The following is a 17,023-nucleotide window of genomic DNA, read 5'->3' as shown; positions in this document are numbered from 1 at the left end:
AAAAATGTATGCAGCATTGGAAGTCCCCAAGAACACAGTGGCCTCCATCATTCTTAAATGGATGAAGTTTGGAACCACCAAGACTCTTCCTAGAGCTGGCTGCCTGGCCAAACTGAGCAATCCGGGGAGAAGGGCCTTGGTCAGGGAGGTGACCAAGAACCCGATGGTCACTCTGACAGAGCTCCTGAGTTCCTCTGTGGAGATGGAAAAACCTTCCAGAAGGACAACCATCTCTGCAGCACTCCACCAATCAGGCCTTTATGATAGAGTGGCCAGGCAGAAGCCACTCTTCAGTAAAAGGCACATAACAGCCCACTTGGAATTTGCCAAAAGGCACCTAAATTCTCTGAGACCATGAGAAACAAGATTCTCTGGTCTGATGAAACCAAGATTGAACTCTTTGGCCTGAATGGCAAGCATCACGTCTGGAGGAAACCTGGCACTATCCCTACAGTGAAGCATGGTGGTGGTGGCAGCATCATGCTGTGGTGATGTTTTTCAGTGGCTGGAACATGGAGACAAGTCAGGATCGAGTGAAAGATGAATGAAGCAAAGTACAGAGAGATCCTTGATGAAAACCTGCTCCAGAGCGCTCAGGACCTAAGACTAGGTTGAAGGTTCACCTTCCAACAGGACAACGACCCTAAGCACACAGCCAAGATGATGCAGGAGTGGCTTCAGGATAACTCTCTGAATGTCCTTGAGTGGCCAAGCCAGAGCCAGGAGTTGATCCTGATCGAACATCTCTGGAAAGACCTGAAAATAGCCATGCAGCGACGCTCCCCATCCAACCTGACATAGCTTGAGAGGATCTGCAGAGAAGAATGGGAGAAACTCCCCAAATACAGGTGTGCCAAGCTTGTAGCGTCAAACCCCAGAACTTTAGGATGTAATCACTGCCAAAGGTGCTTCAACAAAGTACTGAGTAAAGGGTCTGAATACTTATGTAAATGTGACATTTTCAGTTTTATATTTTTAATAAATGAGCAAAACATTGTTTTTGCTTTGTCGTTATGGGGTGTTGTGTGTAGATTGATGAGGGGGGGAACAATTTAATACATTTTAGAATAGGGCTGTAACTTAACAAAATGTTGAAAAAGTCAAGGGGTTTGAATACTTTACGAAAGCACTGTATACAGGTGACCACTTAATTAGCCCAAGTGTGACCTCTGACCTTGTTCTCCTACAGCTGTTTCTTCAGTTTTCTGGCTGAAGGAGATCTTGGTATCATAGCTTCTGGTTCCTCTAGCCTACAATTATACTCTTCTACACAGAGCGAGAAGCAGAGAAAGGTCAGTTTGGTTAGTTTCTCGAGGTCAGCTAACTTTCTGACAAATTAATAACTTAAAGTCATGCTGTCCCATGTGACCCTTAATTTGAATGATTGACAGACGCTATGTGTTTAACAAAGGAGCTAGTTAGGCTACTGTATGTGGTGAAGTGTGTTTTTCATGTCACTTTACTAACATCGTCCACTTGCTGCTCCAGCTTGACCTTGGCCTTGCTCAGCATATTGACCATATCCTCCCCGACCAACAGGTTAGTCATGGCCTGCTGGTGGGCCTCCTGCAGAGCCGCCTTCTCCTTGGTCAGACACAAGATGGACTCGAGCTGCTGGTGGGCCTCCTGCAGAGCCGCCTTCTCCTTGGTCAGACACAAGATGGACTCGGGCTGCTGGTGGGCCTCCTGCAGGGCCGTCTTCTCCTTGGTCAGGCTCAGCATGGACTCGGGCTGCTGGTGGGCCTCCTGAAGGGCCGTCTTCTCCTTGGTCAGGCTCAGCATAGATCTTCTGGGTGAGTCTCTTCCATCCGGTTCTTCACCTGAGGACAGAAAGGGGGAACAAACAATGTGGTATAAATATGAAAGCTCGCAGTCATTGGACTCTGGAGCAGCGGAAACGCGTTCTCTGGAGTGATGAATCACATTCACCATCTGACAGTCTGATGGACGAATCTGGGTTTCACAGATGCCAGGAGAACACTACCTGCCCAACTGTATAGTGCCAACTGTAAAGTTTGGCGGAGGAGGAATAATGGTCTGGGGCTGTTTTTCATGGTTTGGGCTACGCCCCTTAGTTCCAGGGAAGGGCAATCTTAACGCTACAGCATACAATGACATTGTAGACAATTCTGTACTTCCAGCTTTATGGCAACAGTTTGGGGAAGGCCCATTCCTGTTTCAGCATGACAATGCCCCTGTGCACAAAGCGAGGTCCATACAGAAATGGTTTGTTGAGATTGTTGTGGAAGAACTTGACTGGCCTGCACAGAGCCCTGACCTCAACCCCAACGAACACCTTTGGGATTAATTGGAACGCCGACTGTGAGCCAGGTCTAATCGGCCAACATCAGTGACCTCACTAATTCTCTTGTGGCTGAATGGAACCAAGTCCTCGCAGCAATGTTCCAACATCTAGTGGAAAGCCTTCCCAGAAGAGTGGAGGCTGTTATAGCAGCAAAGGGGGGACCAACTCTATTAATGCCCATGATTTTGGAATGAGATGTTCAACGAGCACGTGCCCACATACCTTTGGCCATGTAGTGTATCTAATATATACAGCACAGTAAATTGACTGATCAGAGGTTTACACAACAGGAATGCTGAAAAGTATATCTGCGGGCATTGAGCCACCCATATATCCCTCCCCCCTAGCTTGGGTACCAGTCCGTTTCACTAACATTCCACTCCATGTCATTGGCCAAAAATGTTGAGCATTACAAGGAGGGGCAAGGAGTAGAACGGTAGTTAAACAGACTGGTACCCAGACTAATCCCTCCCTGCTCACCTTGTTCTCTGTGGCATGTCTCTTCTTCTCCACCTTGACCATTGTGATCTCCAGATCTGTCTTCAGCTCTGCACACACGTCCTCCAGCTTGTGTTTCTTGGCGTTCAGGCTGGCGTTCAGGACGGCGTTCATCTCCTCATCCTCAAGTCTTTCCTTCAGCTCTATGACCTTGGCCTTAATCAGCAGGTTACAGCAGGCCTTGATCAGCAGGTCACAGCAGTCCTCTGCATCCATCAGGTTGTCCTGCTCCTGGGGGTCAGGAGTCACACAGAGATAGACATCTTCTTAGCATCTCTTATCTTGATTTATTGCCTAATTGTTTCTGGTCAATTCTGATTAGGTCTACATTTATCTTGTCTGATCATATTTCTACATGTTTACTTTATCTTGTCGCATTGATCCTTATCTTGACAGTATCCTGTTGTACAGTGTAATACCTTGATGTTATTCTGTTGTACAGTGTAATATCTTGACGTTATCTGTAAACACTCACTGCCTGCAGCTGTAGGGCCAGGTCATTCTTCTCCTGGATCAGGGCCACCTGTCTCTCCTGCACCCCCTTGTGCTTTGCCTCCGACTTGTCAAACACGTCCTTCAACTTAGCAAACTCCTCCTTGAGTGTGGCCAGCTCCTTCTCTGCCATGGTGCTCCTCAGGAGAGGCCTGAGCTTGAAGAAAAGCAGGGCCAGCTCCTTCTCTGCTGTGGTGCTCCTCAGGAGAGGCCTGAGCTTGAAGAAAAGCAGGGCCAGCTCCTTCTCTGCCGTGGTGCTCCTCAGGAGAGGCCTGAGCTTGAAGAAAAGCAGGGCCAGCTCCTTCTCTGCTGTGGTGCTCCTCAGGAGAGGCCTGAGCTTGAAGAAAAGCAGGGCCAGCTCCTTCTCTGCTGTGGTGCTCCTCAGGAGAGGCCTGAGCTTGAAGAAAAGCAGGGCCAGCTCCTTCTCTGCTGTGGTGCTCCTCAGGAGAGGCCTGAGCTTGAAGAAAAGCAGGGCCAGCTCCTTCTCTGCCGTGGTGCTCCTCAGGAGAGGCCTGAGCTTGAAGAAAAGCAGGGCCAGCTCTTCACCACTGTAAACGCCCAGATGTGTTACTGGATTATTCTCTATTAAAGATTACATGGGTGAAAAGAGGGGAATGGTTTTGTGTGCACTAAGGTCTGAATTTAAAAAGGAATGACATTTGGGATTGAACATTCACGTTTTTGCCTTAATTAACCATCTATCTTATGTAACCATACCAAACATAATATATCATACTAAATGGAGTGACTTGGATTTCTGTACAGAATAATACTAAATGCTCTGAAACCAGGTTGAGTGTCCTCCGGGGCAGAACGACAGATTTTTATCTTGTCAGCTCGGTTATTCGATCCAGCAACCTTTCAGTTACTGACCCAACGCTCTAACCACTAGGCTACCTGCTGGTTACTGGCCCAACGCTCTAACCACTAGGCTACCTGCTGGTTACTGGCCCAACGCTCTAACCACTAGGCTACCTGCTGGTTACTGGCCCAACGCTCTAACCACTAGGCTACCTGCTGGTTACTGGCCCAACGCTCTAACCACTAGGCTACCTGCTGGTTACTGGCCCAACGCTCTAACCACTAGGCTACCTGCTGGTTACTGACCCAACGCTCTAACCACTAGGCTACCTGCTGTTTACTGGCCCAACGCTCTAACCACTAGGCTACCTGCTGGTTACTGGCCCAACGCTCTAACCACTAGGCTACCTGCTGGTTACTGGCCCAACGCTCTAACCACTAGGCTACCTGCTGGTTACTGGCCCAACGCTCTAACCACTAGGCTACCTGCTGGTTACTGGCCCAACGCTCTAACCGCTAGGCTACCTGCTGGTTACTGGCCCAACGCTCTAACCACTAGGCTACCTGCTGGTTACTGGCCCAACGCTCTAACCGCTAGGCTACCTGCTGGTTACTGGCCCAACGCTCTAACCGCTAGGCTACCTGCTGGTTACTGGCCCAACGCTCTAACCACTAGGCTACCTGCTGGTTACTGGCCCAACGCTCTAACCGCTAGGCTACCTGCTGGTTACTGGCCCAACGCTCTAACCGCTAGGCTACCTGCTGGTTACTGGCCCAACGCTCTAACCACTAGGCTACCTGCTGGTTACTGGCCCAACGCTCTAACCACTCGGCTACCTGCTGGTTACTGGCCCAACGCTCTGACCACTCGGCTACCTGCTGGTTACTGGCCCAACGCTCTGACCACTAGGCTACCTGCTGGTTACTGGTCCAACGCTCTGACCACTAGGCTACCTGCTGGTTACTGGTCCAACGCTCTGACCACTAGGCTACCTGCTGGTTACTGGCCCAACGCTCTGACCACTAGGCTACCTGCTGGTTACTGGCTCAACGCTCTAACCACTAGGCTACCTGCTGGTTACTGGCCCAACGCTCTAACCACTAGGCTACCTGCTGGTTACTGGCCCAACGCTCTAACCACTAGGCTACCTGCTGGTTACTGGCCCAACGCTCTAACCACTAGGCTACCTGCTGGTTACTGGCCCAACGCTCTAACCACTAGGCTACCTGCTGGTTACTGGCCCAACGCTCTAACCACTAGGCTACCTGCTGGTTACTGGCCCAACGCTCTAACCACTAGGCTACCTGCTGGTTACTGGCCCAACGCTCTAACCACTAGGCTACCTGCTGGTTACTGGCCCAACGCTCTAACCACTAGGCTACCTGCTGGTTACTGGCCCAACGCTCTAACCACTAGGCTACCTGCTGGTTACAGGCCCAACACTCTAACCACTAGGCTACCTGCAGCCCCATGAGAGATGAGAGGCTGTCTGAGATCCTCGCCATGCAGCAGGGCCAACTCACGAGTATGGAGAGACGCAAGATGTTGGAGGAGAAATAAAGATCACAAGTGAAGCAGTTCCACTGGGACGGCTCTGTATTTTGAGATTTCAGGCCCAACCCAAAACGTTTTTAGTAGTGTTTGATATGCAAATTGTGTGTTAGTGTGTGTATTTGCCACCAGGTTTGTCGGTATGTACATGGCATGCGTGAAGTATGTGTGTGGTGAACGTGTCAGCACTTGCTTGCTTTACATTGTGTGTGTGGTCCTGGTGGAAATAGCGCCCGGAGGTTATAACAGGCTAACTGGCGCTTACAAAAACAAGAGGGGTTGACACATGGCCCTTAAAGAGCAGCAACAGCACCTGTCATGTCCTCCAGCCCCATATTAATAATAACCCATTCTCCCCGGCCCCCTTTGTCCATGGAGCCTGGAGTTCAGAGCCTCCACATAGCTGGAATAACTGGTCAGGTAATAAGGGATTAAGTCCTCTGGTTTCACAGAGGGCTGGAGTTTCACATTATAAAATGCCCTCTACCTGACCCACAGTGTGTCTCCTGCCTTGCCAGTGATTCACTATTGATTTACTTCCCCCGGCCAGCATGCTTGCTTTCTCCCAGCACCCACTATTGTAAAGCAAATGAGACAATGGCTTGCGCCCGCCAGGCCATATTTGGTAAGCAGAGCACACACAGATCTAATTTAGAACAAAGAGGGGCGGGATGGATCTAGACCGCGCCCACCCGTTGACTGACCAGTTCATTGGACACATGACAGGGACATGTAAGGGTGGAAAGCCATAGGACAAAGCATTCTAGCTACCTTTTTATAGTCTACTGCTTTACACCACATTTCCAAAAAGATCTACTGATACACACATTATCCCCAATCAATCAGGCATATATGTTTCATTATTTCCCCACCTAAATAGAATTTGTAACATATAGTACGTTTTGCGATACATTTACATTTTAGTCATTTAGCAGACGCTCTTATCCAGAGCGACTTACAGTAGTGAATGCATACATTTCATACATTTTTTTTTTATCCGTACTGGTCCCCCGTGGGAATATTCATAACATATTGTACGTTTTGCAAATTCGTTACATATACAGTGAGGGAAAAAAGTATTTGATCCCCTGCTGATTTTGTACGTTTGCCCACTGACAAAGAAATGATCAGTCTATAATTTTAATGGTAGCTTTATTTGAACAGTGAGAGACAGAATAACAACAAAAATATCCAGAAAAACGCATGTCAAAAATGTTATAAATTGATTTGCATTTTAATGAGGGAAATAAGTATTTGGCCCCTCTGCAAAACATGACTTAGTACTTGGTGGCAAAACCCTTGTTGGCAATCACAGAGGTCAGACGTTTTTTGTAGTTGGCCACCAGGTTTGCACACATCTCAGGAGGGATTTTGTCCCACTCCTCTTTGCAGATCTTCTCCAAGTCATTAAGGTTTCGAGGCTGACATTTGGCAACTCGAACATTCAGCTCCCTCCACAGATTTTCTATGGGATTAAGGTCTGGAGACTGACTAGGCCACTCCAGGACCTTAATGTGCTTCTTCTTGAGCCACTCCTTTGTTGCCTTGGCCGTGTGTTTTGGGTCATTGTCATGCTGGAATACCCATCCACGACTCATTTTCAATGCCGTGGCTGAGGGAAGGAGGTTCTCACCCAAGATTTGACGGTACATGGCCCCGTCCATCGTCCCTTTGATGCGGTGAAGTTGTCCTGTCCCCTTAGCAGAAAAACACCCCCAAAACAAAATGTTTCCACTTCCATGTTTGACGGTGGGGATGCTGTTCTTGGGGTCATAGGCAGCATTCCTCCTCCTCCAAACACGGCGAGTTGAGTTGATGCCAAAGAGCTCCATTTTGGTCTCATCTGACCACAACACTTTCACCCAGTTGTCCTCTGATCATCCAGATGTTCATTGGCAAACTTCAGACGGGCATGTATATGTGCTTTCTTGAGCAGGGGGACCTTGCGGGCGCTGCAGGATTTCAGTCCTTCACGGCATAGTGTGTTACCAATTGTTTTCTTGGTGACTATGGTCCCAGCTGCCTTGAGATCATTGACAAGATCCTCCCGTGTAGTTCTGGGCTGATTCCTCACCGTTCTCATGATCATTGCAACTCCACGAGGTGAGATCTTGCATGGAGCCCCAGGCCGAGAGAGATTGACAGTTATTTTGTGTTTCTTCCATTCCACACTCCCTTTAAGAGTGTGCTCCTAATCTCAGCTCGTTACCTGTATAAAAGACACCTGGGAGCCAGAAATCTTTCTGATTGAGAGGGGGTCAAATACTTATTTCCCTCATTAAAATGCAAATGAATTTATAACATTTTTGACATGTTTTTCTGCAATTTTTTGTTGTTATTCTGTCTCTCACTGTTCAAATAAACCTACCATTAAAATTATAGACTGATCATTTCTTTGTCAGTGGGCAAACGTACAAAATCAGCAGGGGATCAAATACTTTTTTCCCTCACTGTAATATGAATTGTAATTCATAACTTATCATACGAAATGGGTGATGGACACAAATGAATACATACCATACGAAATGTAACATAATGTAACATAACTAAATGGACTGTTCTGGATCTACGTGCAGAATAATAGGAAATGCTCTGAGATCAGGTTGGGACACCAAACACATACTGACAAGTAAGTCTGTCCCAAACATTACGACAACCGATGAGGAGTGACAATATGCTTTAAGCTTCAGCCCCAACGCCAGGCACAACTGGAGATGAGATCTCAAAACACAAGAATCCAGCTCCAAACTCATTCAGGTGCACCAGTACCAGTCATACAGTACCCACCTTGGTGATTCATTCCAAACTCGTTCAGGTGCACCAGTACCAGTCATACAGTACCCACCTTGGTGATTCATTCCAAACTTGTACTGGGTGTGGTCAATGTCCAGTGATCTCAGCAGCTTCTCCACAGCCTTCCTGCTGTCCACAAAGGATTCCTCAGGGATAGCCATGGGGTTCAGGATACGATACCTGCACAGGATAGCACACACAGCAGGGAACACATAAGTAAGCCCTTGATTCTTCACATTATTGCCATTTTTATAATAAGATGGTACACGTGTTTGTGTCTCTGTGTTTTCAAAGTTCTACATGAATACTGTATCTGTTACAGAGGTGCTATGCCCATCGTAGTTTGAACTCTGCATTGAGGTTCCGGTTGGGGAAGCCCTTCCTGCAGATACAGAATTCCCTCCAGTACTCCATTACACCACAACTGCTGAAGGACCTGGAATGGGTCCATTCCTCCTGGGACAAAGATGACTGAACGAGTCAATCTTTCATCATCCTCGTCCTCAGTCAGAGGCATGAAAGAGTGGAGGTAGCACAGACTTAAAGTGATGTTCATGAGCTGAGTTACCTAAACATCACTGCAAGTCTTAACTACTTCCCTCTCAACTCAAGGCAGGTCATCGTGACTCAGGAAAAAAAACACGAGCACCTCTAAATACTCCCCTTCTGATCTCAACTAAACCACACATCTCCAACACCTAGAGACACTCTGGTAATGCCAGCCTGGCTCTACCTCACTCTTACACACCTTGTGAAGCTGTGACACGGTCTGGAAGGAGGCCCCATTCTTCCTCTTCTCTGTGGACTCTTTTGAATCAGCAGCTGAACAGTCAAACTGTAGATCATGATGACTTAATTTCCCTATTTAGTGTAGTTTCACTTTAAAATGTGAAAATGTAAAGTTGTGTCACTGTCAATACCTGCATCGCTACTGATTAAGTTCTCTAAAAGGCATGCTCACAGTTTATTAGATGATCCCTGTAAGCAGATGACTTTTGTCTCATCTAAGGGGTCTCTGTTTTTGTCCAGCCATCCTCTGATGTTGTACGGTACCTGGAGATGGGTGACGGGAGAGGATGGGTCAATGGTGAGAAATAATACCTTTAACATTGATTAATATCAAGTGTCATGGAGACTACATGTTTTAACTGTTAAAAAAGGAGCAAATGTTTCAAATAAACAGACCGGAGCACTTACCACTCCAGCGTAGTGCATCAGCTCAAAGTGGGTCTCGTATTTACGTTTGTTGTCGTTTCTTGGCTTGATGAAGTTGGGAGACTTGCCCACATGGTTGTCATACAGATTGGTCTTAAAGCTGACAGCAGTGGCCTTTTGAAACATGCATTCTTCCTCCAGGATTTGTATTTATTCATTTAACCTTTATTTAACCAGGTAGGCAAGTTGAGAACAAGTTCTCATTTATAATTGCGACCTGGCCAAGATAAACGCAAGCAGTTTGACACATACAACAACACAGAGTTACACATGGAGTAAAACAAACATACAGTCAATAATATAGTAGGAAAATAAGTGAGCAAATGAGGTGAGATAAGGGAGGTTAAGGCAAAAAAGGCCATGGTGGCGAAGTAAATACAATATAGCAAGTAAAACACTGGAATGGTAGATTTGCAGTGGAAGAAAGTGCAAAGTAGAAATAGAAATAATGGGGTGAAAAGGAGCAAAATAAATAAATACAGTAGGGGAAGAGGTAGTTGTTTGGGCTAAATTATAGATGGACTATGTACAGGTGCAGTGATCTGTGAGCTGCTCTGACAGCTGGTGCTTAAAGCTAGTGAAGGAGATAAGTGTTTCCAGTTTTAGAAATAAATAAAGTTTTAGGATGGGCAGTATACTTTGTGCCCATGGACTGCAGGAAACAAACGAGAGTAAATCACACAGAAATCAAACCACTCTTCACAGGCAAAATGTACCAGTCCCTCTGCTCTAGCCCCTTATTTGAATGGCTGAAACAACAGACACATACCTTCTCAATGAGTTTGATACAGGTTTGTAGATCCAAGCCAAAGTCGATGAAGGTACACTCAATACCCTCCCTCTTATACTCATCCAGCTCCAGGATGAACATGTGGTGGTTGAAATACTGTTCTAGTTTCTCATTGGGGAAGTTTATGCACAGCTACTCAAAGTTGGTGAACCTGAGTGGAGCATGGAGAGATAGAGAGGAGGGTTGAAAAGAAGGAGAGGTTTATGAGCTGAAACAGTCAGGAAAAAGACAATATAAAATGCAGAATTTGGTCAGAGGCAATGTGTAGGCCTACCTCGAAGACCTTAAACCCTGCAAACAGTCTGGCCCTTGACGATGTACTCGTTACACACTTTGACCCGAGGGTGCAGCAGACCTTTGGTGAGGTCACCTGAATTGATCCCCATCAGGTAGGAGGCCTGTCCGCACCTGAAGACCAAAGCACATGCATACACTATATGTATAGTGTGCAGAGGAGGCTGGTGGGAGGATCTATAGGAGGACGGGCTCATTGTAATGGCTGTAATGGAATAAATGGAACGGGGTCAAATGCATCAACTTGGAAACCACTTTTGACCCCGTTCCATTTACTCCATTCCAGCCATTACAATGAGCCCATCCTCCTGTAGCTCCCTCCCATCAGCCTTCACTGATTGGGTGGTGTTTCAGATTGACATCGTGTTTGCAAAATAGTTTTTACAAAAACACTATCATAACGGTATGGTATTCCAGTTTAAAGAATAGGAATGCTCAGGTTGACACTCAGGATGTTAACATTATAGAGTAAACAATGCACTAAAGTCTGTTTAATCAAACATGAAGTCGGACTGACTGCTTGCTCCTCTCTCCGAACCTTCTTGAACTTCGTGTTGCCAAAGTGCATGATGGACCCCATTATTTTATAGCAACTGTACTTCTCCTCAGGAGTGAAGCCCAGACTGTCCATTGCATACGGAGGAGGGGTCAGGCAGAGAGAGAGAGAGAGGTCAGAGGCCAGAGAGTAAGGAGAGAAAACTTCACATAGTAAACAGAGTGGAGGAAAGAGCATTAGTAGAAAAAGGCAGTCATCTGTGGTCCTCCTCGTCATTCACATTCTCCACTGTTGTCACACCCTGGAAGCAAAAGTGGTAGTCGAAGGGATTGGTGGACATCAATAACATGTATGGAAGATCAACGAGAAACCCTGTCAAAAGCTTGGAAACTTGGAGAACTCGGAACAGATAAAACTCTAACCCAAAAGCATGGATGGATTCTCACGATGTATTGAGAAAACATATGGCCCAGTTACCAGAATGTATTTATATTTTTAGGCATTAAATGTAGATTAAATAATTCCAACATGACACAGCTTCTATCTTTACATAGAATTGGTTGTATTGTTGTAGACTTACTGCACAGCATGTCAATGTAGGCATTGTCAACGATCGTGTGCCTCTTGCCTTTGTTGAGAGAGAGAGAGAGAGAGAGAGAGAGAGAGGGCTTGGTTGTGAAACAGAATATCGCCCACATAGAGGGAGAGTCTCTGGTTCAGAATAACCTGTTCATCCTCCCTAGAGCTCCTCTATGGCATTATGTACAGAACTGTGACTCACATAGATCATCCACATACTGTAGCGCCTGGTGAGGTTGAAGAGCACAGAGGCTTCATTGAGGGTGGTCAGTGTGACCATGTCCTAAATCATGTCTATACTTCAGAGGGTTCATCTGCTGTTTGTCATCGTCCTTCACAACCAAAGTGTTAGGGAGAGTTGGGCAAGTCTGTAGTCAATTCATACAGTAGGTAGCGGATGATCTATCACTTCATTCGAGGGACTCCTGCACCACAGCATTTTCAACTTTTGGTGATAATATTTCACATAGATTCTATTAGATCTGCACATTTTTTTAATGAAAAAAAACACAAACTATTGTCACAAATATGACAACAGTGCACTTCAGAACAAAGTAAAGTTATTTTGGACTGAATTACCTACACCTATTCATTCAAGGGTTTTTCTTGAAGGAGTTCCCACATATGCTGAGCACTTGTTGGCTGCTTTTCCTTCACTCTGCGGTCCAACTCATCCCAAACCATCTCAATTGGGTTGAGTTCGGGTTGATTGTGGAGGCCTGGTCATCTGATGCAGCACTCCATCACTCTCCTTCTTGGTCAAATAGCCATTACACAGCCTGGAGGTGTGTTGGATAATTGTCCTGTTGAAAAACAAAGGATAATCCCACTAAGCACAAACCAGATGAGATGGCATATTGCTGCAGAATGCTGTGCTAGCCATGCTGGTGAAGTGTGCCTTGAATTCTAAATATATCATTGACAGTGTCACCAGCAAAGCACTATCACACCTCCACCTCCATGCTTCACGTGGGGACTACACATGCAGAGATCATCCGTTCACCTACTCTGCATCTCACAAAGACACGGTGGTTGGAACCAAAAATCTCAAATTTGGAGTTATCATACCAAAGGCCAGATTTCCACCAGTCTAATTTCCATTGCTTGTGTTTCTTGGCCCAAGCAAGTCTCTTCTTCTTACTGCAGCAATTCGCCCATGAAGGCCTGATTCACGCAGTCTCCTCTGAACAGTTGATGTTGAAATGTGTCTGTTACTTGAACTCTGTGAAGCATTTATTTGGGAGGAGGTAACTTTGGGTCTTCCTTTCCTGTGGCAGTCCTCATGAGAGCAAGTTTCATCATAGCACTTGATGGTTTTTACTCTAAAAGTTCTTGAAATGTTCTGTATTGACTGACCTTCATGTCTTAAAGTAATGATGGACTGTCATTTCTCTTTGCTTATTTGAGCTGTTCTTGCCATAATATGGACTTGGTATTTTACCAAATAGGGCTATGTTCTGTATACCACCCCTACCTTGTCACAACATAACAGATTGGCTCAAACACATTAAGAAGTGAAGACATTCCACAAATTAACTAGGCACACCTGTTAATTGAAATGCATTCCAGGTGACTGCCTCCTGAAGCTGGTTGAGAGAATGCCAAGAGTGTGCAAAGCTGTCATCAAGAAAAAGGGTGGCTACTTTGAAGAATCTCAAATATAAAATATATCTTGATTTGTTTAACACTTTTTTGCTTACTTCATGATTCCATATGTGTTATTTCATAGTGCTGTCTTCACTATTATCCTACAATGTATAAAATAGTAAAAATAAAGAAATGAACATCATTATGTTGTATTCAACTGCAACGAATAGCCTACCAACCCTTACATCTTTGGTCTCCACAGTGGCTTTGTCACCATCCAGTTGTTTAAACTTCACCTCGATGTAAGCCTCTTTCTCACCCAGGATTAGTACTTGTATTGTACCTGAGTGAATGGGCATTTAGAAGACAACAACTGAGTGGCAAAAAAAACATCGCAAAACTGTCAATATTCTCTTGGTCAGCTTCCATACAGTCCATAGAAAGTGATGTATGGGATTTGAAAAATAAAATTGTTGCATTTCTGGTGTTGAATCTGACAGTGCCATCAAATGCATAATTGTCCTTGGTGAGGCTGGTGAGGCTGGTGAGACAGAACGAAGTTGCCTCCCGAACTCTTTCATTGAATAAAAGTTGAACATTTTGCCAACTCGGGATGAAGAACAAGCACCAGCGCACCTACAGCGCAGTAACGGAAACATTGTTGAAGACATGCTCATGAACTGTAAAATGTGACTACGCCTATTCTTATGAAATTATGGTTAGCTGATGACATAAATTCATGTTCGATCATTTACATTATTAATCACTCACTAATATTTGTAAACATGGTACATGTGGTGTTCTCCTTCAACAAGTTACTCCAACGCATGCAATGTGTAAAGAGTTGCGTTAATTTGTTATAATCGCGTAATTACGCATAGATTGTAGAGTGAATGGAACGCGCATGCATCCGGTGTACTAACCTTTGAGCGCACTGTAAAAGTTTGACTGGTGTGCGAAAGTGTCCCTTTTATTGTCCTCCTCAAGGTCAGGGTTAGGGGAGCTACGTCAGACATCCCCATGTGTTCCCTTCCTCGACAGCCTATTGGCTCGGACCTTGTGCATGGAGCGTCACAAAAGGCAATCTGAATTTTTATCTTTACCCAAACCTATATATATATATATTTTTAAACGGCATTGTTTTACAGAATATTACATCAATGTCTGACTTTTTTTCTGTCATTAATAAACTGCACATAGTCATTTAAAAGGATGTGCCTGATGAAACTGTAAATAAATGAGTTGTTACTCAACTCAAATGGAACAGCAGTGTTCTTTTCTGCCCATGCCATAAAAACATAAGGATCTAGTGTATGGAGGAACAGACTTGAATCTGAAAGTGCAGAAGGTCATGGAGTTTGTCCCTGGAGCACTGCACAATGCATTTGGTAGGATCTTCAGAAGTTGACTGTGAGTGTGACTGTTGTAGTCTGGGTGCCAGTCTGTTTCTACTCTCTTGCCAACTCCTTGTGGAATTGTCATGTAAACATGTTTCACCAGCCTCCCGAGTGGCGCGGTGGTCTAAGGCACTGCATCGCAGTGCTAGCTGTGCCACAAGAGATCCTGGCTCGAGTCCAGGTCGCAGCTGGCTGCGACCGGGAGACCCTTGGGGCGGCGTCATACGGGTTAGGGGAGGTTTTGGCAGGCAGGGATGTTCTTGTCCCATTGCGCACTAGCGACTCTTCTCCGGCACATTGGTGTGGCTGGCTTATGGGTTAAGCGGGTATTGTGTCAAGAAGCAGTGCAGCTTGACTGGGTTGTGTTTTGGAGGACGTGCGGCTCTCGGCCTTCGCCTCTCCCGAGTCCGTACGGGAGTTGCAGCGATGGGACAAGACTGTAACTACCAATTGAATACCATGAAAAAGGGGTAAAAAAAAACAACACATGTTTTGCCTTCACAATGACATTGGAGTAGGCTAAAGCGCAAACAGATCTGGGACCAGGCTATGAAACAGATCTGGGACCAGGCTATATGACTGTTGTGGCAATACAGCCCGTCCAAGTTCCATGTTACATATTAAAGTTTACCACCAAGTCATTACAGTAATTGCCCGGACTACAAGTGGCAGACATTCAAGTGGCTTACATTAAAATCAGACAAGGCTGTATGTCAATTTAAGGTGGGGATGACTCAAATGTTAGACGGTAGGCTTGTGAAAATAGATGGTGCAGAACTGGGCCAGTGGGAGTCTGTGGGGTGGGGACATGGTTGGTTGGAGTGCTTCCGAACATATCAGCACTTAAGGAACTTTACACTCCACTATCAAATTCTAAGTGAACGGTTCTTCTGTGGACTTCCGATCTCTGTGTGCATACCAGCCCCCCAAAACAGAAAATATGTTTATTTTTAAACAACCGTTTTAAACCTTTTCCAAAGTGAAAGCAGGGTTTAAAGAGACAACATGTTGTAATGACATAAACTCTTTGAAGAGAGTATTTCTTTATGGTCCCATTGGTCTGGATGTGGTGAACTAGCAGTACCCTTATACAGTACATGTACACTTTAAACAATACCAACAGGGCATCCCCCAGACAGAAATGAATCCATTTCAATATCTAGGAGACCTGTTCCTGTTCCACTACTAATTAAGTAATTAGCTACTAAATAAACCATGACTTAATCACAGAACACAATATTCAGCCATGACTGCTCAAATGTAATGCTACTGTGTATTATATCTCTTTCCCTATAAAGGCAGTTGGGTTTGATTGTGTTTTGCATTATTTAGGCCAGAGGGTGATTGTGAGCTATGTGGATAAGCCCGTCCACCACCTTGAGAACAAAAAGAGGAGAGATAAATGTCATTGTGTGGACAGGCCAGAGTACAGCTTCCCCAAATAGAACAGAATACAACTCCTGTTCCCAATATCCCACATTCCGAGCGGACAGACGCTCAGTCTGCAGCTCAGTCTGCAGCTGCTGCTGTGAAGTCAAAACAAAACTACTGTAGAAATAAAATGGAGGTCAACCATTAAATACATGTTGATTGATTATTCCATCATAATAGATGATAAAGTTAAATTAACCCTCCGTTCCCACCAATTGTAATATTTGTTTCCCATAGTGACAATTTTATAATAAGTTACCTATCACATTGTCACGACTTCCGCCGAAGTCGGTCCCTCTCCTTGTTCGGGCGGCGTTCGGCGGTCGACGTCACCGGTCTTCTAGCCATCGCTGCTCCACCTTTCATTTTCCATTTGTTTTGTCTTGTTTTCCCACACACCTGGTTCACATTCCCTCATCAGACTAAATGTATATTACCCTCTGTTTCCCCCATGTCTGTGTGTGGAATTGTTCTTTGTGTAGGGTGTTACGCTACAGGCTGGCTTGCGCTGGGTTTGTTTCAAACCTAGGTTTGTTTGTTTTGTTTAATCCGGTTCATGTTACCGTGGTTGTGCTTTGTGCTGCCTCACCTGTGCCTTTGGGCCCTTACTCAGCCTGGAGATGTGTTTGGTCATTGTCCTGTTGAAAAACAAATGATAGTCCCACTGAGCGCAATCCAGATGGGATGGCTTTGCGCTGCAGAATGCTGTGGTAGCTATGCTGGTTGAGTGTGCCTTGAATTCTAAATAAATCGCTGACAGTATCACCAGCAAAGCACCCCCACATCATCACAC

The 17,023-nt window shown here is 45.4% G+C and overlaps 1 protein-coding gene and 1 long non-coding RNA gene across 2 annotated transcripts; both read right to left on the bottom strand.

Annotated features, from left to right (window-relative positions):
- Positions 1–1,698: 1,698 nt before the first annotated feature.
- Positions 1,699–9,782, bottom strand: LOC115168761 (myosin-7B-like). The gene is made up of 6 exons (XM_029724321.1): positions 9,639–9,782; positions 9,403–9,494; positions 8,494–8,621; positions 3,279–3,877; positions 2,786–3,034; positions 1,699–1,820 (listed from the first exon to the last, which is right to left on the bottom strand). Exons 1-6 carry the CDS (start codon positions 9,780–9,782, stop codon positions 1,776–1,778), a joined length of 1,257 nt encoding a protein of 418 aa, XP_029580181.1. The 3' UTR covers positions 1,699–1,775.
- A 419-nt stretch (positions 9,783–10,201) lies between these two features.
- On the bottom strand, positions 10,202–12,450 carry LOC115168588 (uncharacterized). The gene is made up of 3 exons (XR_003870708.1): positions 11,817–12,450; positions 10,721–10,854; positions 10,202–10,597 (listed from the first exon to the last, which is right to left on the bottom strand). It is a non-coding gene; the product is annotated as an uncharacterized LOC115168588 (long non-coding RNA).
- Positions 12,451–17,023: the final 4,573 nt, after the last annotated feature.

This window comes from Salmo trutta, chromosome 30, assembly GCF_901001165.1.
Source record: "Salmo trutta chromosome 30, fSalTru1.1, whole genome shotgun sequence".
NCBI classification, from domain to species: Eukaryota; Metazoa; Chordata; class Actinopteri; order Salmoniformes; family Salmonidae; genus Salmo; species Salmo trutta.
This window is presented reverse-complemented; position numbering and strand designations above follow the sequence as displayed.